The following is a 25,193-nucleotide window of genomic DNA, read 5'->3' as shown; positions in this document are numbered from 1 at the left end:
CTAACAGCATCCTGGGCCAGGAACCCACAATTGCCACAGAGGAACCAACCAGACCTGGCAGGGCCCCCTAAGACAAATGCCAAACTGCTGACCTTTCTCTCAAAACCTGTCTGCAAACCACGTTCCAGAACACAGGAACAAGCCCGAGGCAACAAATTCACCAACATAAAATGACGAACACACAGAGTGCACGAGGAACTCCGTCCCACCCCCAGGCCTGCACCTTCGAGGCCAGCAGCCTCCCTGCTGCTCCAGCTGCGGCCGGAGTGCTCCCTCCCGGCTGACTTGACTGCCGTTTAGGACACAGTGTGGCACCTGCCTCATCCACCCTAAGGATTGTCAGGGTCCCCAGGGCCCAGCTCGGAGCACTTCTCTGTGACCTCATGGCTCTCTGTGCCTGTTCTGATCACACCACTGCCCACACTGAGCTCTCACTGCTACCCTGCCAGCCCGCTTCTCCTTCTCCCCTGCAAGCGGCTGACTCTAGGACTGTCTTGGTACCCACTCTGTTCTCAGTCTCCAGCACGGTGCCTGGCAGTGGCAGATGCCAACACGAGCACCTGCCAACGTAGTGAAGAAAGGGATGACCTGCAGGAGGGATTTACCTTCATCAGTGCAGTCTCACCATTGCTTTGCTGGACATTTACAAAAGCTCCTGCTTCCAAAAGAATAGCCACTGTTGTTAAAAAGTTCTATGAAAAGAAAAAAAGGCAAATTTAATTTCCCAAATTATTTAAAAGACAGTTTTCAGATATTTTGAAATTTTTAGTCATCAGGAAAAATACCCAGCAGGTTCTATCACAAGTGGTTGCGGGCTGCAGCATTCCCGTGGGGCCACGGGGGTGCACCCCGCCCCACAGAGGCCCAAACGTGGCCACTCACTGTGCTGCCAGCAACTGCGAATGGAACCGCTAGCTCCAACCTAAGAACCTCTGCATATAAATCCTTTAAAAAGATAATATATGGAAACATTTCAATTAAATTATTAACCAAAAGGAATACAAATACCATTTATTCAAAAAAATTAATTATCTAAGATTAAAATTAATATTAGTACTTTAATCAGAGTATTTTAATATAAATTACTTCCAACGAGATAAATCACATTTTGAAATGTGATTACAATGTACTACTGATGATAAATCCATTCATTACATGTCACAGATCAACTGAAACATAAAATTAAAAAGTTACTCCAGCTGGGTGCGGTGGCTCATGCCTGTAATCCCAGCACTTTAACTGAGGCAGGAGGATCACTTGAGCCCAGGCTGGGCAACACAGTGAGACCATGTCTTTACAAAAATTTTTAAAATTAGCCAGGTGTGGTGGTACACACTTAGTCCCAGCTACTTGGGAGGCTGAGGCGAGAGGATTGCTTGAGTCCAGGAGTTTGAAGCTACAGTGAGTTATGATGGTGCCACCTGCACTCCAACCTGTATGACAGAGTGAGACCTTATTTCTAAAAATAAATTTTTAAAAAGCTATGGGACCGTGTGACAGCCGGGCGCGGTGGCTCACGCCTGTAATACCAGCACTTTGGGAGGCCAAGGCAGGCAGATCACGAGGTCAGGAGATCGAGACCATCCTGGCTAACATGGTGAAACCCCATCTCTACTAAAAATACAAAGAAATTAGCCGGGTGTGGTGGCAGGTGCCTGTAGTCCCAGCTACTCAGGACGCTGAGGCAGGAATGAACCCGGGAGGTGGAGCTTGCAGTGAACTGAGATCGTGCCACTGCACTCCAGCCTCGGCGACAGAGCGAGACTCCGTCTAAAAAAAAAAAAAAAAAAAAAAGCGATGTGACCGTGTGACTGCTATATTTCACTACCAAAGAGATCCTCTCAGTCCATCGGCAGGAATACCATGAAAGCTCTGAAACTGATGCATGAGAAGCCACAAACCTTCTCCGCAGCATGAATGAGGGCAGTGGTCCCGTTCTTCTGCCGACCGTTCACTTTCGCGCCTTTTGTGATGAGGAGTCGCAGGAGGTCATCCTGCCCTCCGGCGGCGGCAAGCATCACCAGTGTCATTCCGCTGGAATCCTGTGTTGGTTTGTTAAATAAAAAACGTGTTAATCTTTAGTCAGAACAATTTCAGAACCAAGTCCTCACTTGAGATGTTTCAGTGTGAAAACACTAATAGGCACTGATTTAGGCATCTGCTTAGGATTTTCACTAAAATATCCCAACCATCAGAAGCTACTAGCTTTTAGAGTATGTTTTCACATATGAATGTTTGCATAAAATTTTACAACTTTCCTCTATAGGCCTACCTTGTTTCACTGAGCTTTGCTTTACTGCACTTCACAGGGACTGTGTTTTTTACAAAGCGAAGGTTTGTGGTAACCCTGCCACAAGCACGTTTATTCACATCATTACCCCACAGCATGTGCTCATTTTGTGTTGTTGTGTCAGCATTTTTTAGCAACAAAGTGTTGTAAATTAAGATATATAGGTTTTTTAAAAGATGTAATGCTATTCACATTTAGACTACAGTATAGTGTAAACCTAAATTTTATATGCACCAGGAAACCAACAAATTTGTGTGACTCGCTTTATTCCAACAGTCTGGAACCAAACCCACGATATCTCCAAGGAATGCTTCAATTTGTTTTGTTGGTGTTGTTTTTCTTTCTTTCTTTTTTATTGTGACAGGGTGTTGCTATGTCAGCCCAGGCTGGTCTCAAACTCCTGGGCTCAAGCACTCCTCCTGCCACAGCCTCAAGTAGATGGGATTACAGGTGCATGCCACCACGCCCAGCTCTCATTTTTGTATCTTCTTTTTGTTTTGTGTATTAAATCCTAAAGGCACATGAAAAGTTTGCACCATACAAAATGAACAGTGAATTTTTGGGGGGCATACGATCAAATTTTCTACCTAGAAAATCCAAAACAAGTAACTTAAAAACTATAAGAATTTCATTAAATGACTGGAGTTACACACACTTATGTGTACAAAGACATCCATAGCTTTACCATCGACAAGCAATAACCAGTTAGAAAACAAAATGTAAATGAAAAAAGACTCTAATGACCATTATAAAACATATAGGCATACATCTATAGGAAATGTGCAACGTCTATATGAATGAAAAAACCCACAGAACTTTGCTTAAGGATATAAATGAAGAGCTGAGTGAATGTAGAATTACCATGTTCCTAGACAGAAGATGCAAAAAGTAAATGTCAATTCTCAATCTATATTATTTCATGCAATTTTAATCAAAATCCCAATAATTTTGTGAATTGTAATCCCAAAGGATTAAACCTAAAAAATCCACAGCTAAGCTAAAAAACTAAAGAATATAAAAATATTTTCTAAGCAAGACAAGATACCCAAAAGCCATAAATGTAAAAGATCGACAGATATGACTGCCTAAAACTAAAAATCTTCAAGCAATACAAGACTCAAACACAAACCTAAAATCTAGGGAGAAAGGGTCAATATGCTTCCATTAAAAAATCCATACGTGGCCGGGCGCGGTGGCTCACGCCTGTAATCCCAGCACTTTGGGAGGCGGAGGCAGGCAGATCACAAGGTCAGGAGATCGAGACCATCCTGGCTAACATGGTGAAACCCCGTCTCTACTAAAAAAAAAAAAAATACAAAAAATTAGCCGGGCGAGGTGGCAGGCGACTGTAGTCCAGCTACTCGGGAGGCTGAGGCAGGAGAATGGCGTGAACCCAGGAGGCGGAGCTTGCAGTGAGCTGAGATCACACCACTGCACTCCAGCCTGGGCAACAGAGCGAGACACTGTCTCAAAAAAAAAAAAAAAAAAAAAAAAAAAATCCATACGTATCAGTATGAAAAATCCCCAGCTACAACAGGAGAGATGGACCATTGTTGTAAATGGGACAACCATCAAAGAAACACAAATGGCTACAGGAAAATGGTCTCACTCTACGCTCTCAAGAGTGGCAGAGGGTAAACCACATACAAAACAGGTAGACCATAACCAAACCAAACCATCACTTTTAGAGGGGAGGGGGTTGGAATTAAAGGGACTATAATTGTACATTTATAGGGTTCTACAATTTTTTTATTTTACAAAGTGAACGTGCATTATTATTATTATTTTTTTGAGATGGGAGTCTTGCTCTGTTGCCCAGGCTGGGGTGCAGTGGTGTGATCTCCACTTACCACAGCCTTGACCTCCCAGGCTCAGGTGATCCTGTCACCTCAGCCACCCAAGTAACTGGGACCAAAGGTGTACACCACCATGTCCAGCTAATTTTTGTATTTTTTGTAGAGTTGGGGTTTCACCATGGAGCCCAGGCTGGTCTTGAATTCCTGGGCTCAAGCAATCCTCCTGCCTCGGCCTCCCAAAGTGCTGGGATTACAGGTGTGCACCACCACGCCCAGCCTTTTGTAATTAAAATAAATGAAAAGTTAAACTGAATTCTTTCAAGTGTTACTTTCCATTTTCCTTTCATGAGATTTTTCAACGACATATTACCTCTTGGTCCAGGTTATATTCTTCATTTGAATTAAGTGCAACTTTTACAGTAATATAATCCCCATTTTTCACAGCATCCCTTAACACATCTAAAATGAAAGAAAAAATAAGTTAGATTTTATAAATCTAGATTTGTGAAAGGGATTTCAATATTTCCAAAACTACTCACTACTTGGAATTGCATCTGTTGCAGCAAAATTCTCATCTTTCCCATCAAGGTGCTTTTGGAAATCTTCTAACTTCATCCATTCCAACTGCAGGTCCATGCCCAAACTCAGAATCTGCTGCCTGCCATCTGGAACACACAATAGCCTTGTTAACATACATTTGTCTGAAGTATAAAAAACCCACAATGTTGTTTATGAAATTTGTGGTGTCTTAACCAAAGCTTTATGTACACTTTTAACACAAGTCATTGTATAATGGGGTCTTTTAATTGATAAAATCCCCAATTTTCTTTGGGAAGTAATATGAACGATACACATTTAGAAGCCATGGTACTCTGAAGGCATAAAGATAAATAGGTAAGCTGTCATTGTAAAATAGCAAAGGAGGAATTTTAAGACTAAGTAGCTCTAAGGAAGGAGGGATCGGGGATCTGGTAAGAGGAAATGCAATTCTAATGTTACTCTTCTCCCTTACACCATTCTTCTTGGACATACGCTGCTTCCAACCATGTACAGATAAAGCCATTCTCAGCATGTGAGCTATCCCAGCATGTGAGTCAAAGGCACTGCTTATGGATCCTTCCAGACTCCCACAGGCCCCTACGTCTGGAAGCCTCCTGCTCCCAGTGCCCTGGCCCACACCCACCCCCGTGAGGTATTGCTAGAGTCTTCCCCGACAGGACCTACAGGCACGGGAACACTGAGGACGCATGTGTTCAGCCTTTATCACCACTGCAATCAATCACAGACTTCAGTGCAGCTCATTTGGGAGTAATTCACAATGGTTATGTGCTTTTTTTACAAGTGAAAAACAGAACTACTTGATGGTAGAGTTAAAGGATTTTCACCTGAAACCAGTTCCTCAAACTATATAGATGATGTTAGGCAGATGGCCTGACCACAGAAAAAAAGTTTGTAAAACATATGCAATAAATGAAGAACTTTTCCAAAGCCCTCAACTCAAACTAACACTTCTGCTAACTCTGAGAGCTGACAGCAGAGAAACAGCACAGCCTTTGGGCTGTCCATCCTGGTGCAGCATCCCAGGTCTATCAGCAATGGTAATAGTGAAAGCCACTAGCAATCATAAGACATGTTAACGTATTTACATGAATGGATTTATTTCCTCCATACACAATAACCTGTAAGGGGAGACATGTTACAGATGAGAGAGGCTGGGAGAGGCTCCAGGGTTTGCTCAGAGACACACAGCAGTGAGTGGCAGAGCCAGTCTTCTTATTCAGGTGTCTGAGTCCCCCATGAAGCCCCCACCTGCTATGCCCCATGACCCATCCCACCACTGAGGAAGCAATGTGGAAAGATTGTGGAAGCAGAACAGATGAGGTCTTTATGAACTGAGATAATACCACCAAACTCACAGGACTGCTGTAAGAACAGAGAGCATGCCTAGACCAGAACCACTGGAAAGGCTGAGCTGCAGCTCAGATTGTGGTCTCTAACAAAGCAAACTGGTTCAAAACCCATGTTCATTCCTGACAAGTATGGGTCTTGCCTCTGGACCTGATATGCTTGATTTTCTTTTCTTTTTTTTTTTTGAGACGGAGTCTTGCTCTGTCCCCAGGCTGGAGTGCAGTGGCGCCATCTCGGCTCACTGCAACCTCCACCTCCCAGGTTCATGTGATTTCTGTGCCTTGGCCTCCTGAGTAGCTGAAATTGCATGAGCTATGTTTTGCTCAAGCGCAAAAAAAAAAAAAGCTATTTTTTTGCTCATGCAAAAAAAATTTTCCCTGGCTAATTTTTGTATTTTGTAGTAGAGATGGGGTTTCAACATGTTAGCCAGGCTGGTCTCGAACTTCTGACCTCAAATGATCTGCCTGCCTCAGCCTCCCAAACTGCTAGGATTACAGGCGTGAACCACCGTGCCTGGACCCTAAAACTGTTTTCTAATAAAAATGGCATATATACATTTTAGTAACTTTCAAGCAATCAAGAAATCTTTAAAATTTTCTCCATACAGGCCTTTTTTTTTTTTTTTTTTTGAGACAGAGTTTTGTGCTGTTGCCCAGGCTGGAGTGCAGTGGCACTATCTCAGCTCACTGCAACCTCCACCTCCTGGGTTCAAGCAATTCTCCTGCCTCAGCCTCCTGAGTAGCTGGGACCACAGGCGTGTGCCACCACAACCGGCTAATTTTTGTATTTTTAGTAGAGACGGGGTTTCACCATGTTGGCCGGGCTGGCCTCGAACTCCTGACCTCAAGTGATCCACCCTCCACAGTCTCCCAGGATTACAGGCGTGAGCCACCGCGCCTGGCCCATCTTTTATGAACAATATTCTAAGCAATCTTTTAAATCTTTTAAATGTGTTGCTATTGAAAACTGTATGTTTTTATTTTTTATTTTTGAAAGAAAGTCTCACTCTTGTCCCCCAGGCTGGAGTGCGATGGCACGATCTCAGCTCACTGCAACCTCCGCCTTCCCGGTTGAAGTGATTCTCCTGCCTCAGCCTCCTGAGTAGCTGGGATTACAGACATGTGCCACCACGCCCAGCTAATTTTTGTATTTTTAGTAGAGACGGGGTTTCACCATGTTGGCCAGGCTGGTCTCAAAATCCTGACCTCAAATGAGCCACCCGCCTCGGCCTCCCAATGTGCTGGGATTATAGGTGTGAGCCACCGCACCCGGCCTGAAAACTGTATCTTTTAAAAAATACATTTATTATTTATGTAGAAATGTATATAGGTTTAAAAAAGAAAATTGGCTTTTGTCACTGATCTTACATCCAGTCACCTTGCTAAATTTTTAATACTTCTAATAATTTATTTGTAGATTTTAGGTTTTTAATATGAATCTGATGACGACAGCTTTTTTTTTTTTTTTTTTTTGACAACTGTCTTGCTCTGTCGTCCAGGCTGAAGTGCAGTGGCACGATTTTAGCTCACTACAATCTCTGCCTCCTGGGCTCAAATGGTCCTCCTACCTTAGCCTCCTGAGTAGCTGGGACTACAGGTATGTGCCATCCTGCCTGGCTTATTTTATTTTATTACGTTGTTGTTGAGACGGAGTTTTGCTCTTGTTGCCCAGGCTGGAGTACAATGGCGCGATCTCGTCTCACCGTAACCTCCACCTTCCCGGATTTAAGCGATTATCCTGCCTTAGCCTCCCAAATAGCTGGGATTACAGGCATGCGCCTAATTTTGTATTTTTTGTAGAAGTGGAGTTTCACCATGTTGCCCAGGCTGGTCTCAAAACTTCTGAGCTCCAGCGATCTGCTTGGCCTCTCAAAGCACTGGGATTATAGGTGTGAGGCATCCCGCCTGGGTGACAGCTATTTCCCCTCCCCGTTCCTTTCCAATGCCTATGCCTTTTTTATTTCTTTGTCTTACTGTACTGAGTAGACCTTAGTATAATGTTGAATAAAAGTGTTGACAGAAGGCATCCTTGTATTATTCCTGGTTTAAAATCAATGTTTCTGGCCAGTCATGGTGGCTCATGCCTGTAGTTCCAGCACACTGGGAGGCTGAGGCAAGTGGATCACTGGAACCCAGGAGTTCAAGACCAGCCTGGGAAACATGGTGAAACCCATCTCTATAAAAAATCAAATCAAATCAATGTTTCCAATGTTTCACCATTATAACTCATGCTGCTAAAGGGTTTTTTGGTGGTGGTGGTGGTGGTGGTGGTGGTGGTGGTGTTTTTGAGACAGGGTCTCACTCTGTTACCCAGGCTGGAGTACAGTGGTGTTATCATGGCTCACTGCATCCTCGAACTTCCGGGCTCAAGTGGTCCTCCTGTCTCAGCCATCCAAGTAGCTGAGGCTATAGGCAAATAGTACCACACCCAGCTTTTTAAATTTTTTGTACAGACAGGGTCTTGTTTTCCCAGGCTAGTCTTGAACTCCTGGGCTCAAGTGATCCTCTCATTTCAGCTCCCAAAGTGTTAAGATTGTAGGTGTGAGCCACCACGCCTGGCTTATGTTGCTAAAGGTTTAATGTCCTTTATCAATCGAGAAAGCTCCCTTTATTCATAATTTGTTTTTACTTTTTAATCAAGAATGCTATTAAATCAATTTCTCCTTTACAATTTGTAGGAAAAACCCAACGTGATCATGAGATTTTTTTTTAAAACAGGGCCAGATTAAATTTGCTAATATTTTGTGGGGGATTTTGCATGTGACTTCGTTTAGTGAGCTTGGCCTGTCATTTTTCTTTTCTTGAGATGGTGTGTCGTTCTTGTTGCCCAGACTGGATTGCAATGGTTTCATCTCAGCTCACTGAAACCTCTGCCTCCTGGGTTCAAGCGATTCTCCTGCCTCAACTTCCTGAGTAGCTGGGATTACAGGCATTTGCCACCACATCCAGCTAATTTTGTATTTTTAGTAGAGAGAGGGTTTTTCCATGTTGGTAAGGCTGGTCTCCAACTCCCGACCTCAGGTGATTCACCCGCCTCGGCCTCCCAAAGTGCTGGGAATACAGGCATGAGCCACTGCGCCCGGCCTTTTCTTATATATAGTTTTTGTCTGGTTTTGGTACTGAAGTTATGATGGTCTCCCAGAATAAGTTAGCATTAGCATTCTTTGTCTATTTTTAGAACGACTTTTATAAGTTTGGTAGCCTTTGGTTTGAGAAACCCATCTGGCTTGGTGTTAAATTTATGAGGCTGTTTTTATTATTCCACGTTCTTTTTTTTATTATTTATACTTTAAGTTCTGGGGTACATGTGCAGAGCGTGCAGGTCTGTTACATAGGCATACACGTGCCATGGCAGTTTGCTGCACCCCTCAACCTGTCATCTACATCAGGTGTTTCTCCTAATGCTATCCCTCCCGGAGCCCCCTACCCCCTGACAGGCCCTGGTGTGTGATGTTCCCCTCCCTGGGTCCATGTGTTCTCCTTGTTCAACTACCACTTATGAGTGAGAACATGTAGTGTTTAGTTTTCTGTTCTTGTGTTAGTTCGCTGAGAATGATGTTAGTCTGACAGGCTTCCCTTTGTGGGTAACCCGACTTTTCTCTCTGACTGCCCTTAACATTTTTTCCTTCATTTCAACCTTGGTGAATCTGATGATTACGTCTTGGGGATGCTCTTCTTGAGGAGTATCTTAGTGCTGCTCTCTGTATTTCCTGAATTTGAATGTTGGCCTGTCTTGCTAGGTTGGGGAGGTTCTCCTGGATAATACTCTGAAGAGTGTTTTCCAACTTGGTTCCATCCTCCTCGTCACTTTCACGTACACTAATTAAACGTAGATTTGGTCTTTTCACATAGTTCCATATTTCTTGGAGGCTTTGTTCATTCCTTTTCATTCTTTTTCCTCTAATCTTGTCTTCTCGCTTTATTTCATTAAGTTGATCTTCAATCTCTGATATCCTTTCTTCCGCTTACCGATTTGGTTATTGATACTTGTGTATGCTTCATGAAGTTCTCGTGCTGTGTTTTCAGCTCCATCAGGTCATTTCTGTTCTTCCCTAAACTGGTTATTCTAGTCAGCAATTCCTCTAACCTTTTCTCAAGGTTCTTAGCTTCCTTGCATTGGGTTAGAACATGCTCTTTTAGCTCAGAGGAGTTTATTACCCACCTTCTGAAGCCTACTTCTGTCAATTCGTCAAACTCATTCTCCGCCCAGTTTTGTTCCCTTGGCGAGGAGTTGTGATCCTTTGGAGAAGAGGTGTTCTGGTTTTTGCAATTTTCAGACTTTTTGCACTGGTTTCTCCCCATCTTTGTGGAGTTATCTACCTTTGGTCTTTGATGTTGGTGACTTTTAGATGGGGTGTCTGAGTGGACATCCTTTTTGTTAATGTTGATGCTATTCCTTTCTGTTTGTTAGTTTTCCTTCTAACAGGCACCTCTGCTGCGGGTTTGCTGGAGGCCCACTCCAGACTCTGTTTGCCTGGGTATCACCAGCGGAAGCTGCAGAACAGCAAAGATTGCTGCCTGTTCCTTCCTCTGGAAGCTTCGTCCCAGAGGGGAACCCGCCAGATGCCAGCCGGAGCTCTCCTGTATGAGGCGTCTGTTGGCCCCTACTGGGAGGTATCTCCCAGTCAGGAGACATGGGGGTCAGGGACCCACTTGAGGAGGCAGTCTGACCCTTAGCAGAGCTCAAATGCTGTGCTGGGAGATCCACTGCTCTCTTCAGAGCCGTGAGGCAGGGACGTTTAAGTCTGCTGAAGCTGCGCCCACAGCCGCCCCTTCCCCGAGTTGCTCTGTCCCAGGGAGATGGGGGTTTTATCTATAAGACCCTGACTGTGGCTGCTGCCTTTTTTCCAGAGATGCCCTGCCCAGAGAGGAGGAATCTAGAGAGGCAGTCTGGCCACAGCAGCCTTGCTGAGCTACGGTGCGCTCCTCCCAGTTCGAACATCCCGGAGGCTTTGCTTACACTATGAGGGTAAAACCACCTACTCAAGCCTCAGCAATGGCGGATACCCCTCCTCCCACCAAGCTCAAGTGGCCCAGATTGATCTCAGACTGCTGTGCTGGCAGCGAGAATTTCAAGCCAGTGGATCTTAGCTTGCTGAACTCTGTGGGGGTGGGACCCGCCAAGCCAGACCACTTGGCTCCCTGGCTTCAGCCCCCTTTCCAGAGGAGTGAACGGTTTTGTCTCGCTGGCATTCCAGGTGCCACTGGGGTATGGAAAAAAAACTCCTGCAGCTAGCTCAGTGTCGGCCCAAACAGCCACCCAGTTTTGTGCTTCAAATCCAGGGCCTTGGCGGCATAGCCACCAGAGGGAATCTCCTGGTCTGTGAGTTGCGAAGACCATGGGAGAAGCACAGTATCTGGGCCAGAGTGCACCGTTCCTCATGGCACAGTCCCTCAGGGATTCCCTTGGCTAGGGGAGGGAGTTCCCCAACCCCCTGCATTTCCCGGGTGAGGCAACGCCCGACCCTGCTTTGGCTCACCCTCCGTAGGCTGCACCCACTGTCCAACCAGTCCAAATGAGATGAACCGGGTACCTCAGTTGGAAATGCAGAAATCACCTGCTTTCTGTGTCAATCTCGCTGAGAATTGCGGAATGGAGCTGTTCCTATTTGGCCATCTTGCCAGCAATCCCGTATTTCATGTTCTTTTTTTATTTTGAGATGGAGACTCGCACTGTTGCCCAGGCTGGGGTGCAGTGACGTGATCTTGGCTCACCACAACCTCTGCCTCCTGGGTTCAAGCGATTCTCCTGCCTCAGCTTCCCGAGTAGCTGGGACTGCAGGCACGCACCACCATGCCCAGCTAATTTTTTTTGTATTTTTAGTAGAGACCGGGTTTCAGCATGTTGTCCAGGCTGGTCTCGAACTCGTGACCTTGTGATCTGCCTGCCTCGGCCTCCCAAAGTGCTGGGATTACAGGCTTGAGCCGCCGTGCCCAGCCCTCATGTTCTTTAACAGTTGTGACTATTCAGTCTTTTTTGGATCAGTCTCATTATTTTTTTCCCAAGGAATTTTTCCATGTCATTCAGTTTTCAAACCTCTTTTTCAATTTTAGAGATGAAGTCTTGCTATGTTGACCAGGATGGAGTACAGTGGCTATCCACAGGTACAATCTTAGCATTATATAGCCTCAAACTCCTGGGCTTATTGATCCTCCTGCCTCGCCTCCAGAGTAGCTGTGACTATAGGCACATGCCACCATGCCTAGCCAGTTTTCTTTTTTTTTTTTTTGGAGGTGGAGTCTCACTGTGTCACCCAAGCTGGAGTGTTGTGGTGTGATTTCAGCTCACTGCAACCTCTGCTTCCCAGGTTCAAGCAATTCTCCTGCCTCAGCCTCCTGAGTAGCTGGGAATACAGGTGCACACTGCCACGCCCAGCTAAGTTTTTGTATTTTAGTAGAGATGGGGTTTCACTGTGTCGCCCAAGCTGGTCTCCAACTCCTGAGCTCAGGCAATCCACCTGCCTCAACCTCCCAAAGTGCTGGGACTACAGGCCACTGTGCCTGGCCGCCTAGCTAGTTTTCAAATCAACTGGTAAGAAATTGCTCATAGAATTCTTTCATCTTTTAAATCTGTACACAACCTGTAATTGTACCTCTTTTTCATGTGTTTCTTTTGTTCTCAACAAACTGTGTCAGAGGCTTATTTTATAGAAAACCAGGAATCCACTTCTGGCTTTACTGATGTTCCCCTACTGTATTGGTTTTTTACTGCCTGGTATCTCAACAGCAGTGTTACTATTTGGCATCTGCCCTCTGGGCGACCTACCTCTTCCTCCTTGCCCACTGGTACCAGAAATTACCCTAATTTCCTGCAAGCTCAGCAATATATCCAAAAGCACATTTTCCCTCGGTATCCAAGATATAGTCATTTTTGTAGTATAAGGGTTTCCCAGGCGATCTAGTCTGTCATATATTCCGAATTTTTCAATTCTCAACTGTTTCTCAAGATTCACAAATTATACAAAGTTTGATTAGACTAACCTCTCTGATTTATTAGGTCCTCGTTATAAACACGTATGTACACTTTTTAGCACTCCTCCTCCCCACCACTACTGTAGTCTGTATTCTTCTTCTTGACCAGTTCCAATGTCCTCAGGACAGCATTTATAATATAATCTTATTTAGTGTTATTTGCTACAACATTAAAAGGGTAAAATACAAATAAGTTTATATTTGATAATTTCCTGAAAGAAATCTATTAAATAGTAAGATATAAAATGGGGCTGCCAGGTAAGAGTAGGTAAGGTAGAAAATCAGAAATCTTTTAATTTCTATACGTGCTGAGAACATTATAGGAACTCAGAAAAATTGTTTGATCCATTGAGAAGTCACAGAATGACCCGTCTTCAATATAAAATGTTATTTATTCAGGAGATCCAAATAAACTCTTCGACTCCATTATTTTTTGATCGTTGAGATCAGAAATACAGAGAAGAGTACAGTAAAATAATATGGTGCACTACCTTGAAAAATTCTGCAAAATGATTCCAAACTCACCCGAATTCTCATCTGCTTGGCACACGCTGTCTAAAACCTCCTGATCACCTTCTGCAGCAATGTATGCCCAAGTATCCGTTTCGTCTCTGGTGTTTCTCCTTTCTTTAAGTGACTGTTTGTTTTCCTTGGTTTTGTGATCGTCTATGGTTTTAAAATCCAGCGGTATTTCTTCCCTTTTCCGATTATTCTCAGAAACATCATTTTTTTCTTCTGGAGTTAATTTAAATAAATCAAATGCATTTCTGATTTCCTTAAGTGCTAATGAAAAAATTAAAATAGATGGTTAAGTATGAGTCACAAATTTCTGTTACATTCAAAAGAAAATCTAACTTAGTGTTAAAGCAACAAGATATTTTCTTAATTTTTACTAACATCTACCTTGCTTATAAAGCCTGGTCTGATTTACTGTCAAAGCCACAAAATCGTTTCAGCTGGTCTTTCTACTGGCTGCTCAATATTCAGAAAGGATGTCCAGTGTGAATGGCTGTTAAGCAGATGTTCTGAACTACTCACCTGCAGTTGTGACAAAGGCCTACTGAAGGCAGTGAGTCTCAGAGTGATCCAAGTCACACCAGCACCTTTCCCACAGCTAAAGACACCAGACTGTCTATAGCTGGATGTTGAAGCTTGTACCAAAATGGCTTCTGGTGGCAAGTGAGGGAAACAGCAGGGTGCCAGAGCACTGCCTGTGTACCTGGTAAAACTGTACCTGATGCTACCAGCTTTTAAGTAAAGAAGAAAGTGGGAAGAAAACCGGCAGGTACTAGACCTGACATAAGAAATAACCCCAAAAAGAAGAGAATTAGGATGAATTTTATTATAAACTCTGGGTACACAGCAGTCAGGTTTTATTATCAGGGAATATTGAAAACTGGACTCTAGTGAGTACCCTTATGAATGGGACAAACAGTAGTTCCATTTAAGGCTGTATGTTCACAGTAAAAATGTATCTGAAACTGACATACAAGATACTAGGAGGAAAAACGGTTAACAAGGCCAGGTCCAGTTTTACAGTATTTTGAACCTCTAGTCATTCTTTGAAGAATAGAAGGCATTTAAGATTTTTGTTTTGCTTTGAACAACAGTCTTACAGCCACTTTATGTGTGACCCACTGAAACAGCCACTGCTCCTGCCACTTCATTCACCTGCTTCTACTGCCAAAACCAGCCTAGGCTTAGAAAAAAACTTACTTTTAATATTACTTCAGTTACATACAGCTTTCAGTAAGAAAACCTAAGGAAAATCATCCATCTCTTAGAACCACTGTTTGCCAGAAAACATGTGTTCCAAGTACTTTTGCTGCAGAAACTAAATATTTATCTGCTAGGGTTTATTCAAACACCGTAATGGTGTTTTTTTGTTTGTTTTCAAGAAATATAAAGTATTTGTTCCAATATTTATATATATAATGGATTTTCTATTATGGTCTATCTTGAAGTGATCCAAAATGCGTATTCAATATTATATTTACACAAATGACACAGAGTTACATATAATGAATATATTAAAAGTTTTTAAATTTAGCATCTGCTATAAAAACACATTGATTTTTCTGCCACAACTAATTTCCAGTCTCAGTAATTCTAATCAGATCCCTCATCATATTAAAAAGGAAAAACAAGGTGAAAATAAGGAAAAAAAATTATATAAATTTTTATATAATAAATTTAGGTAACTGGTTATTTGTATAAAAGATAGCAACGTAAATGGCAAAACGTTAATATTTACACTCACTCTTTAATCCTTTTGGCTCTTTTCTGCCTTTTTCTTCCTTGTCAGAATCATGCCTTTTCTGATATTTTTCTTTGGATTCATTTCTTTTGGTTTCTTTGTCCTGAAAATGACATGATATCCAAAACAAGAATGGATAAAGAGTTGACACTGTAAATTTATTTGAGAACCGGAAAATACAGGTTTGTGGCTTCAGGGAATCACCCTTGTATACTGTGGTACATGATAACTGATCATTAAATCCTCTTCACACAAAAGAATTTTGCTTCCTCAGTCAACCATATAATAATTCACAAAATATCAAATTCAAAACCCAACATCAGTTTTCCAACCCTCTTTTAGGAATTTTATTATTAAAAAAAAAAAAGAAAATTATAAGAAAGTTTTCCACCCATAGTCTTAACCAACCATGACTATTGTACTTCTCCATGTTCCCCCTTCTGGTCCTCGTACTTTTACATGGATAATCTTTTTTAAAATTCATTTTTGTTTACATTACACACATATTTTTACATGACTGTGTTCACATTTATGTAGGGTTTTCTTCTCCACTGCATTTTCTAAGTTGTTCTATTTTGCTGTAGCACTAATGAAGATAATACTGCCATAAGTAACTATGTATGCACAGCTTTTCCTTCTTTAAAATGATTTCCTTAAAATACATTCCCAAAACTGGAAATAATGGATGAAAATAATGATGTTTTTTATAGCCCTTGATAAATATTGCATATATAAATACTCTCATAATTTGGAAAATATATCCATTTTGCAAAGCCATATAAAAATAATTTTTATAATGGGACAAATTCTCTATTAAATACATTTTAATAAGCATTAAAATACTGGTTAATGTAGTTTGTGTCCTATTATTTAATAGTGGTATACTCAAGACAACAGGGGAAATGACCAAGCAGGATGTGAAAAGTTAATAAAATAAGCTGATGAAGCTATAAACCTGAGTATACAATGCTCCATATATCATCTGAGTACCTCTAAAAACCATCCTGATTTTTGTTCACAAATTAGCCTTTAATTTTCTAGTCATAATCATTCTAAGAGAAACAAACCAGAGACTAAGAGATAAGCTGCGGTGTCCAAAAGCTGGAGGATCTTCATTTATGACCGCCCATGGTCATAAACACTTTCTTATAGCTTGACTGTTTCCCTTTCCTTGCTTGTGAAATGTCTTGACCACTCAACACGGGTTTTCTGCTGCCTCCCGTGGCCCTTACCTCCTCGGCTGAGTCCGTGGACCAGAGGCCTCTCTCTTCCCCGCTCAACCTCCAGCCCTTTGGCGTTTGGGCAGATACAGGCATCAGCTTCTCTAACTCTGCAGCACTTTTGCCTCTGTCTTGATTCCTCTGCTTTTTAGGCACAGTTTTCTTCTCTAAGAAAGCGTTCTTGTTCTCTAGCTTCCTGTTCTCTCTAGTGTCCTCAGCCTTTCTCGGGGTCTTCTTTTTCCTCCTGCCTCTGACATCGGTATCCTCCTCAGCACTCATGGCACTGTCTAGGGGCTTCTCAAAGCCATGCTCCAGCCCCATGTCCTGCCCTGCTCTCTCTCTTGCACTTTTAGTGTTTTGTTTCTCTTCTCTGCTGTCGGAATGTAGCCCTTCACTGTCATCCTCCGGAAAGGGGGAATCATTAAGTACACTTGATTCAGATTCCACCTGGGATTCGACAAATTTTTCTTTTTTTGTTTTTCTATTTTCTTTGGGATCTTCTCTTGTTTTCATCTTTATATCTCTTATTTCACCCTTTTTAACTTTCTTTAAGTCCTTTGTTTCTTTTACTTCATCTTTTTTGGGCTTTTTGGACTCCTTTAGTTCTTCTTTGGCTTCAGAAATTCTTTTCTTTGTCCTTAAATCAAAAACTAAACTTTCCAAGGAGCTCTCCAGGTCTGGTTTGGACTTGTCTTTTAGCTTCCCGGCCTTTGCTTTTTTCTTTTTCAGATCATCTGGGCTTTTCTCTTCTCTCTGCCTTAATTTTTTCTTTTTCTTCTTTGGGGAAGTATCTTCTTTTGTCTCACTTTGCTGATCGCTATCAGAGTTCGCCTCAAATATGTCGTTATTTAAGGATAGTCTCTATAAAATACAAAACAGATTAAAATATTCATTAACATATGATTTTAAAGGTTTTGAAAAGTAGTACTAATGAAATTTGGTAAGAATATTTTTTGTTCCAAGCAGAATCTCAACTTCTTAAAACTGCTTACCTAAGCTGAAATCGTATGCTACCTCTATCTCTGACTCAGCAAACAGGTCTTGGCAGTGAGGGCAAGTGTGAGTCTGGAAGGCAGGGGTGCATAGAAACTCAGTGCTGCTGAGCGCCCAACCCAAAGTGGGAGTGAACGGACTCAGGTATGGTGGGCTATAAATGATTTGAATTTCAACATTTCCAAAACCACCAAGAAAGTAATTTTTACAGACTTTCTTGTCTGCCAACAAAGTAGTTACCAATGCAAATACAAAACGTTTTCTAAGACCCTGGATCCTGGAATGTCCTTAAACTTGCTCCTACGTTTGACAGTTATGTACAGAACAAGCAAGACTGCACACAAATCTTACTTCCCAAGTTCATGTGTTATCTGAAATATTGCTTATGAAAAAATATTTTCCTATTTTAAAATTGAAAAAAAGAAACTTAAGAATAAAGTACTTGTATAAACACAAAAACACTATGCAAAGTATTTTCTGTTCCCATTTCCCAAAACCACCTTATCCTAAATGACTTGGGGGTAGAGAGAAGGGATGGAAACGATAGCTTTCTTTTTTTTTTTTTTTGAGACAGAGTCTCATTCTGTCACCCAGGCTGGAGTGCAGTGACTCACTGCAACCCCTGCCTCCTGGGTTCAAGCGATTCTCCTGCCTCAGCTTCACGAGTAGCTGGGATTAGAGGCACGCGCCACCACACCCTGCTAATTTTTGTATTTTTAGTAAAGACAGGGTTTCATCATGTTGTCCAGGCTGGTCTCGAACCCCTGACCTCTCGGCCTCCCAAAGTGCTGGGATTACAGGGGTGAGCCACGGCGCCTGGCCAGATATACTTTAAAAATGTCTTCCCTGCACTGCCTAAGAAATGGACACCACCAAGGTTAACAAGTGGGAATATGGTGGCACTGGCTTAACCTTTCCAATCTCCCTGAATCACCTCATAAAAAACAAGGCAACTAGGACAGCAAAACAAAACTCCCCACAGACAGCTTTTGGTTTTAGTAAGTCCCAAGTCCATACCACACAGGCCTTACCAAAACTAAAACAGTGGTAAGGCCCATGTGGTGTGGATGGTCACTCAGGGGAAGCGAAGGCAACAATCTGGAAAAGCCCAGGCTGCTGCTGCCTGAGAGAGCAGCTGTGGGGTGGGGCCTGCTGCGCACTGGGCAAGGCGGAGAAGGGGAGAGGTGGCTGACCCCTCCCAGGCCCTGCAAAAGGGACCAGTGAAGCTCTCCTCAGGACTTCCAGGACCAAGCCCCACAAGGAGGAAAAACTGCCAGGATTAGATTCCAAACCAAGTAGGCCAGAGAAGACAGAAACAAAAGATCTAAAAAAAAAATTTTTTTAAATTAGCCAGGTTGACTATCCTAAAAGCAATAAAAGCATACCAAAAAGACATGTCTATAAAACAGAAGAGAAAACAAACAAAAACTTTGGAGCATCAGGCAAAAAGACCCCAAGTCACTTACAAGACAAATAAACTCAACTGGTCATCAAGAGCAATGTTTTGTGCCAGATAACAATGGATTAACACAGTAAGACACCTGAGAAAAGAAAATGTGCACTAAGGAATCTGCAACTGGCATTCAGATAGAAAGGCTGCCAACACACTGTTAGGAAACAAAAGAAGTCAGTGAATATTGTTCTCAAGAGCCTTCCTACCACAGAGGTGGGTCGCAAACTCTTGCATGCACCTCTGCTGGGGACTGATGCTCCTGCCGGAGTCCACACTTTGAGACGTCCGGTACTAAAGCATGAACTTCAGATAACCAAAAATGACTGGACAAACATCACCATAAGGACTGGTGGAAAGCATTAATTATGTATTTGCTTCTAGGACTAAGACTGAATGAGGGTTATAAGAGAGACTGTAGTATGTGTGACTAAATGTTCTAACAAGGTACAGTGTATCTAGGAAATAACAGGGAGATGTGGTGAGAACATATTAAAGGAATATTATGCTTGCTGATTATAGTTATTAACTGGGAGTAAAGGACAGTATTTCAAATTAGATATAGAGGGAGAGAGAGGGCAGGGAGAAGATAGGTCCTAGTTAATTTCTAGTTTTATCCTTTGAACCACATTAAGTATTATACATACTGAACAAAATTGCATCAGCAAGGACGGAGGAACCCTAAAACTGAATACAAACAGACAAATGAACCTGTTTATAAAATTGATAACCACACAGAAAAAAAAATTCAAGTAACTTCTGAACATTAAACAGTACATATATTCTAAGAACAAAAAGAACTACAAATGAATGTGGAACTTTATCAAATAGATTAACAAATACTGTTTGTCATTCACAGTAGAAAGGGCATAGCAAATCTGAGGTTAATTTCTCTGTATTGTAAGATTTAGTAAATGAGGACATGCAATACTGTTGTGACCAGGGTTCTCCTGGTAGGAAAAGGGAGAACACGTAGGTCTCTGTGGAGACACTGTGGTGACAGGCCGAGTTACAGAGGTCAGCATGGATTTATTGAGGCTGGGATGTGCCACTGTGCCAAAAAAGAGAGCAGTGCTACCCTGAGTGGGAGCGCCAGGACACAGGGGCTGGTATGAAGGGGTTCCAGCTAAATGTGCAACAATTTTAGCACCAATAGTAACATGTTGAATAAAAGAATCTCTGAGAATGTACTGGTGCCAAAAAAAATACCCATATTTGTTTTCTGAATAAAATATGTATTAATAAAAGATTATTTTAAAGGAAGGGCAAAGGGCAAAATTAGTATATGGTACCATCTTTAAAAGAAAAATCAGGTCGGGCACAGTGGCTCACACCTGTAATCCCAACCAACACTTTGGGAGGCCGAGGTGTGAGGATTACTTGAGGCCAGGAGTTCCTACCAGCCTGATCAATAGAGAGAGACCCTGTCTCTGGAAAAAAGAAAAAAAATTAGCCAGGCCTGGTGGCGTGTATCTATAGTCCTAGCTGCTTGGGAGGCTGAGGTGGGAGGATTGTCACTTGAACCCAGGAGGTTGAGGCTGCAGTGGGCCATGACTGTGCCACTGCACTCCAGCCTGGGTGACAGAAGCAAGACTCTGTATTTAAAAATAAATGAGAAGAAAAGAAAAAAATCATACATCTACGTATAACCTGAAGACAGATCAAGTGCAGAAAATAGATTTTACCTATCTTTCCGTAACTGTAACTGTTTAGGGGTCTGGCCCCTATGAGACACTCCATGTTTACTCAAAAAAGAAAAAAAAGCTAAAAATACTACGATGTTGACAAAACAGTTCAGTAGAAGTCCATTAGTGTCACGTAACATCACTCAAAGCTCATGACAGACCAGTGGTCATCTTATAAATACACCTGTTTTACTAAGTGATTGCTTCACTTACTAAACCAGTGCTGACCCAGTGTATGGTAGTTATGTAGTATACACACATGCTCAATAAATGCCAGGCACTTCTGTTATTGCTATTATTATTAACAACTACTACACACAGTCAAAACTAATATTGTTTTGGTCATTTAAGAAAAGACTAGGTATTTTAAAAAACATAGTTGAAACTTCAATTGTAGGGAGAAAGATCAATGTTCAGCCTATAAAATCATGAGAATCATTCTCTTAATGTGAGATATCTTCACTATATAGTTCTAAGTTTTTTTTTTTTTTTTTTTAAACCAGGTCCTCACCAGATAATTTGTTTTAACTAGCAGGAAAAGCAGGCATAAGACATAGTTAATAATGCAGAATAAATATACAAAAACAAGTTGCTCATATCATGGACGAACAAATGATAGTTTGGCATGTCTCTTTTTTCTCCACCTTTACCTTACTCTTAACTTAAAGGAAAATATCAGTATTCATCTCCAAACTATTCTTGTTTGTCAACTGCAACTGTAGGTTGGGTACAGAAAGAAGAACCCAGCAAAAATCACTGAAAGCAGTCTGTGAGAATTGGCTACATGGAATTTACACTAAAGAATACTGTACACTTTGTTATTTGTAAATCATTTACTACACATACTTTGAGAGTTAAAATTTACAATAAATTTATGTATGTAAAAACAAATATGAGACAAAACATAGTACCTGAATATCCTTCCTGACTGCTTTGGCTTTGTTCTCTGCAATTTTCTTCCTAAATTCAAGAAGCACTTCTTTACAGTCCTCCAGGTGAATCTCGGGCTCCCAGGTATCATCATCCGATGTATAGCCTTTCCAGCGAACTTTGTAAAGAACTTTACCCTGTTATAGAAAATAAAAGGAGGCAAATAAAGCAGATTGCTAACTTGATTAAATTTCCAAAAAAAAAAAAAAAAGACTGATGAGAAGACATGAAAGAACTTGAAAATTGCTTCTAAGTGGAAATTTTCACATTCTAAAGTACACGCATCTCCTGAGAAAAGTGGCTTAAGAAAAAAAGTATTGACCAGGTGCAGTGGCTCATGCCTATAATCCCAGCACTTTGGGAGGTCAAGGTGGGCAGACTGCTTGAGCCCAGGAGTTTGAGAACAGCCTGACCAACATGGTGAAACCTCGTCTCTACTAAAAATACAAAAATTATGGGCCAGGCGCAGTGGCTCATGCCCGTAATCCCAGCATTTTGGGAGGCCGAGGCAGGCGCATCACCTGAGGTCAGGAGTTGAAGACCAGCCTGGCCAACATGGTGAAACCTTTTCTCTACTAAAAAACACAAAAAAATTAGCTGGGTGTGGGGGTGGGCGCCTGTAATCCCAGCTACTTCGGAAGCTGAGGCAGGAGAATCGCTTGAACCCAGAAGGCAGAGGTTGCAGTGAGCCAAGATCACACGCCATTGCACTCCAGCTTGAGCAACAAGAGCGAAACTCTGTCTCAAAAAAAAAAAAGATGGTGGCACGTGCCTGTAGTCCCAGCTACTTGGGAGGCTGAGGCAGGAGAATCGCTTGTATCCAGGAGGCGGAGGTTGCAGTGAGCAGAGATTGTGCCACTGCACTCCTGCCTGGGCAAAAGAGCGAGACTCCATCTCAAAAAAAAAAAAAAAAAATTAGCTGGGCACAGTGGCATGTAACTGTGGTCCAAGTTACTTAGGAGGCTGAGGTGGGAGGATTACTTAAGCCCAGGAGGCAGAGGTTGCAGTGAGCCAAGATAGTGCCATTGCACTCCAGCCTGGGTAACAGAGCCAGATCCTGGTGTGGAAAACAAAAGAGAGAAATGAAAAGAAAAAACAGTATATTATTGATCTGTTTTTCATAAACCAAAGACTGAAGTCCTATTCTGATTCCATAAAGCAGTACGTAATTCTTGAAAAGCAATGAAAAATAGGAAAGATAGGAAGAACCAAATAATAAATGGATACTGAAAACAATTTGATCTATTTCCTTCACCTATTACATTAATACATATTTAGAATGTTTTTAAAACATTAGGATAATATTATAATTTTTAATATTGCTTTTTCACTTACGTATCAAGCACTTTTTGTTATAACTTTTCAAACGCTCTTTAGTGACTTAAGATTATTCCATCATACAAATACAACAAAAAATAGTACAAAAACGCTCCCTTTGTTACGATGGTTGTTTAGATCATTTCCATTTTTTTTGTACTTAAAAATAAAGCTGTAATATCCCTGTGTATCTCTTATTAAGTTGTTAGAATAAATTCCCAGAAAGGAGGTCAATGGGGTAAAAAAAACCTAGCCATTTCCAGGGTTGATGGCAGCCAGGCGTGGTAGTAGGCACCTAGAGTCCCAGATACTTGACAGGCTGAAGTGAGAGGATCGCTTAAGCTCAGGAGTTCGAAGCCAGCCTGGGCAACATAGTGAAATCCCATCTCAAAAAAAAAAATAAAAAATAAAAAAATAAAAAAAAAGGGCAAGCCATTTAAAGATTAAAACACACTGCCAAATGCCTTCCAGAAAAAATGCTCCAATTTACACTCCACCAGATGCAAGAGTCCATCTCTCTGTATCAGGGGTCAGCAAACTACAGCAGGGCCTGCCTCCTGTTTTTGCTCACCTTGTGATCTAAGAATTGTTCTATATTTTTAAATGGTTAAAGGGAAATCAAAAGAATTACATTCATCAACTGCTTTACAATGTGCCATGCGCTGTCTAAATCTTTGCATTTATGAGTTCATCATTAATATTTACAACATCCCCATGAACTAGGTAGTATTACCCATTTTATAGATGAGGAGACTAAAGCTTCTAGATAAAGTAGTCAAAGATCACACAGCTAATGGGTAGTTCAGCTGAAATTCAAACCCAGAGTCTTACCCCAGAGCTTTTTTTTTTTTTTGGTTGTTTTTTTTTTAAGACAGGGTCGCCCAGGCTGGAGAGCAGTGGTGCGATCTTGGCTCACTGCAACCTCCGCCTCCCGGGTTCAAGTGATTCTCATCGCTCAGCCTCCCAAGTAGCTGAGATTACAGGTGGGCACCACCATGCTCAGCTGAGTTTTGTATTGTTTAGTAGAGATGGGGTTTCGGCATGTTGGCCAGGCTGGTTTCAAACTCCTGGGCTCAAGAGATCTGTCCGCCTCGGCCTCCCAAAATGCTGAGATTACAGGCATGAGCCTCTGCGCCTGGCCCATAAAATTCTTAACACAGGAATAAGTTTTCACGACTTTGGATTTGGCAATGCATCTGTAACTGGGGACCTCAGTTTTTAAAATATATTTTAATCACCTTCTTTTTCTTCCTTCCCTCCTCTCTTACACCTGCATTCCTTTCCTCTCTAGACACTCTCTTCCAGCAATGCATGCTTATCTAATTATGCTCTTAAGAAATTCCAGAGGCTAGGCCAGGTGTGGTGGCTCACACCTGTAATCCCAGCACTTTGGGAGGCCGAGGCAGGTGGATCACGAGGTCAGGCGTTTGAGACCACCCTGACCAACATGGTGAAACCCTGTCTCTACTAAAAATACAAAAATTAGCCGGGTGTGGTGGCGTGTGCCTGTAATTCTGGCTACTCAGGAGCCTGAGGCAGGAGAATCACTTGAACCCAGGAGGCGGAGGTTGCAGTGAGCTGAGATCACACCATTGTACTCCAGCCTGGGTGACAGAGCAAGATTCCATCTCAAAAGAAAAAAAAAAAAAAGACATTCCAGAGGCTAATCTCAAACAAACCAGGCACTGTAGAATCCTCCTGCTCAGGAGGAGTCGCAAGCAACTAGGCTACCACCAGTGCCAACCAGACCTCCAGATGCGTGACTAGCCAAAATAGCCATCCAAACAAAGACACACAGACCCTGTAGCACCACTCCCACATGTCTCCCATACCAAGCTGCCTTTTAAAAACCCTATGGTAAATTTTTTTTTTTTTTGAGACGGAGTCTCGCTCTGTTGCCCAAGCTGGAGTGCAGTGGCACAATCTCAGCTCACTGCAACCTCTGCCTCCTGGGTTCAAGCAATTCTCCTGCCTCTGCCTCCCAAGTAGCTGGGATTACAGGTGCCCAGCACCACGCCTGGCTAATTTTTGTATTTTTAGTAGAGATGGGGTTTCACCATGTTGGCCAGGCTGGTCTTGAACTCCTGACCTCAAGAGATCCGCTAGCACCATTCTAGCTACACACTTAACACTTGCCTGATTTTCTCCACACCACCACCAAGGCAATAAACTTTCCAAGTGAAGTGCCAAGAACTGCTCCCCACCCATTTTACCCTTCAATTGTACCCACACTGCCCTTCAATCATTCAGTTATCTGTGTAGAAAGATCAAGTACAAGCACTGAGTAGAATCTGAACTCAAGAAATATCAGAAAAAGAACAAATTCAAAATCTTAACTTTTTTTTTTTTTTGAGACAGAGTCTTGCTCTGTCAGGC

The 25,193-nt window shown here is 42.2% G+C and overlaps 1 protein-coding gene across 2 annotated transcripts in view; it reads right to left on the bottom strand.

Annotated features, from left to right (window-relative positions):
* Window positions 1-25,193, bottom strand: part of MPHOSPH8 (M-phase phosphoprotein 8) — a 67,308-nt gene that overhangs the window by 9,703 nt on the left and 32,412 nt on the right. For both annotated transcript variants that reach the window (XM_009426674.5, XM_054664833.2), the window contains exons 3-10: window positions 21,482-21,637; window positions 16,455-17,303; window positions 15,226-15,325; window positions 13,491-13,748; window positions 4,626-4,751; window positions 4,457-4,545; window positions 1,902-2,042; window positions 606-692 (exon numbers count right to left, since the gene is read on the bottom strand). In XM_009426674.5, the coding sequence (XP_009424949.1) occupies window positions 606-692; window positions 1,902-2,042; window positions 4,457-4,545; window positions 4,626-4,751; window positions 13,491-13,748; window positions 15,226-15,325; window positions 16,455-17,303; window positions 21,482-21,637 (1,806 nt within the window). The remainder of the gene's footprint in view (window positions 1-605; window positions 693-1,901; window positions 2,043-4,456; window positions 4,546-4,625; window positions 4,752-13,490; window positions 13,749-15,225; window positions 15,326-16,454; window positions 17,304-21,481; window positions 21,638-25,193) is intronic.

Source organism: Pan troglodytes, chromosome 14, assembly GCF_028858775.2.
Source record: "Pan troglodytes isolate AG18354 chromosome 14, NHGRI_mPanTro3-v2.0_pri, whole genome shotgun sequence".
In the NCBI taxonomy this organism is placed as follows: Eukaryota; Metazoa; Chordata; class Mammalia; order Primates; family Hominidae; genus Pan; species Pan troglodytes.
The sequence above is the reverse complement of the archived record's forward strand: the minus strand, read 5'-3'. Positions and strand labels throughout refer to the sequence as shown.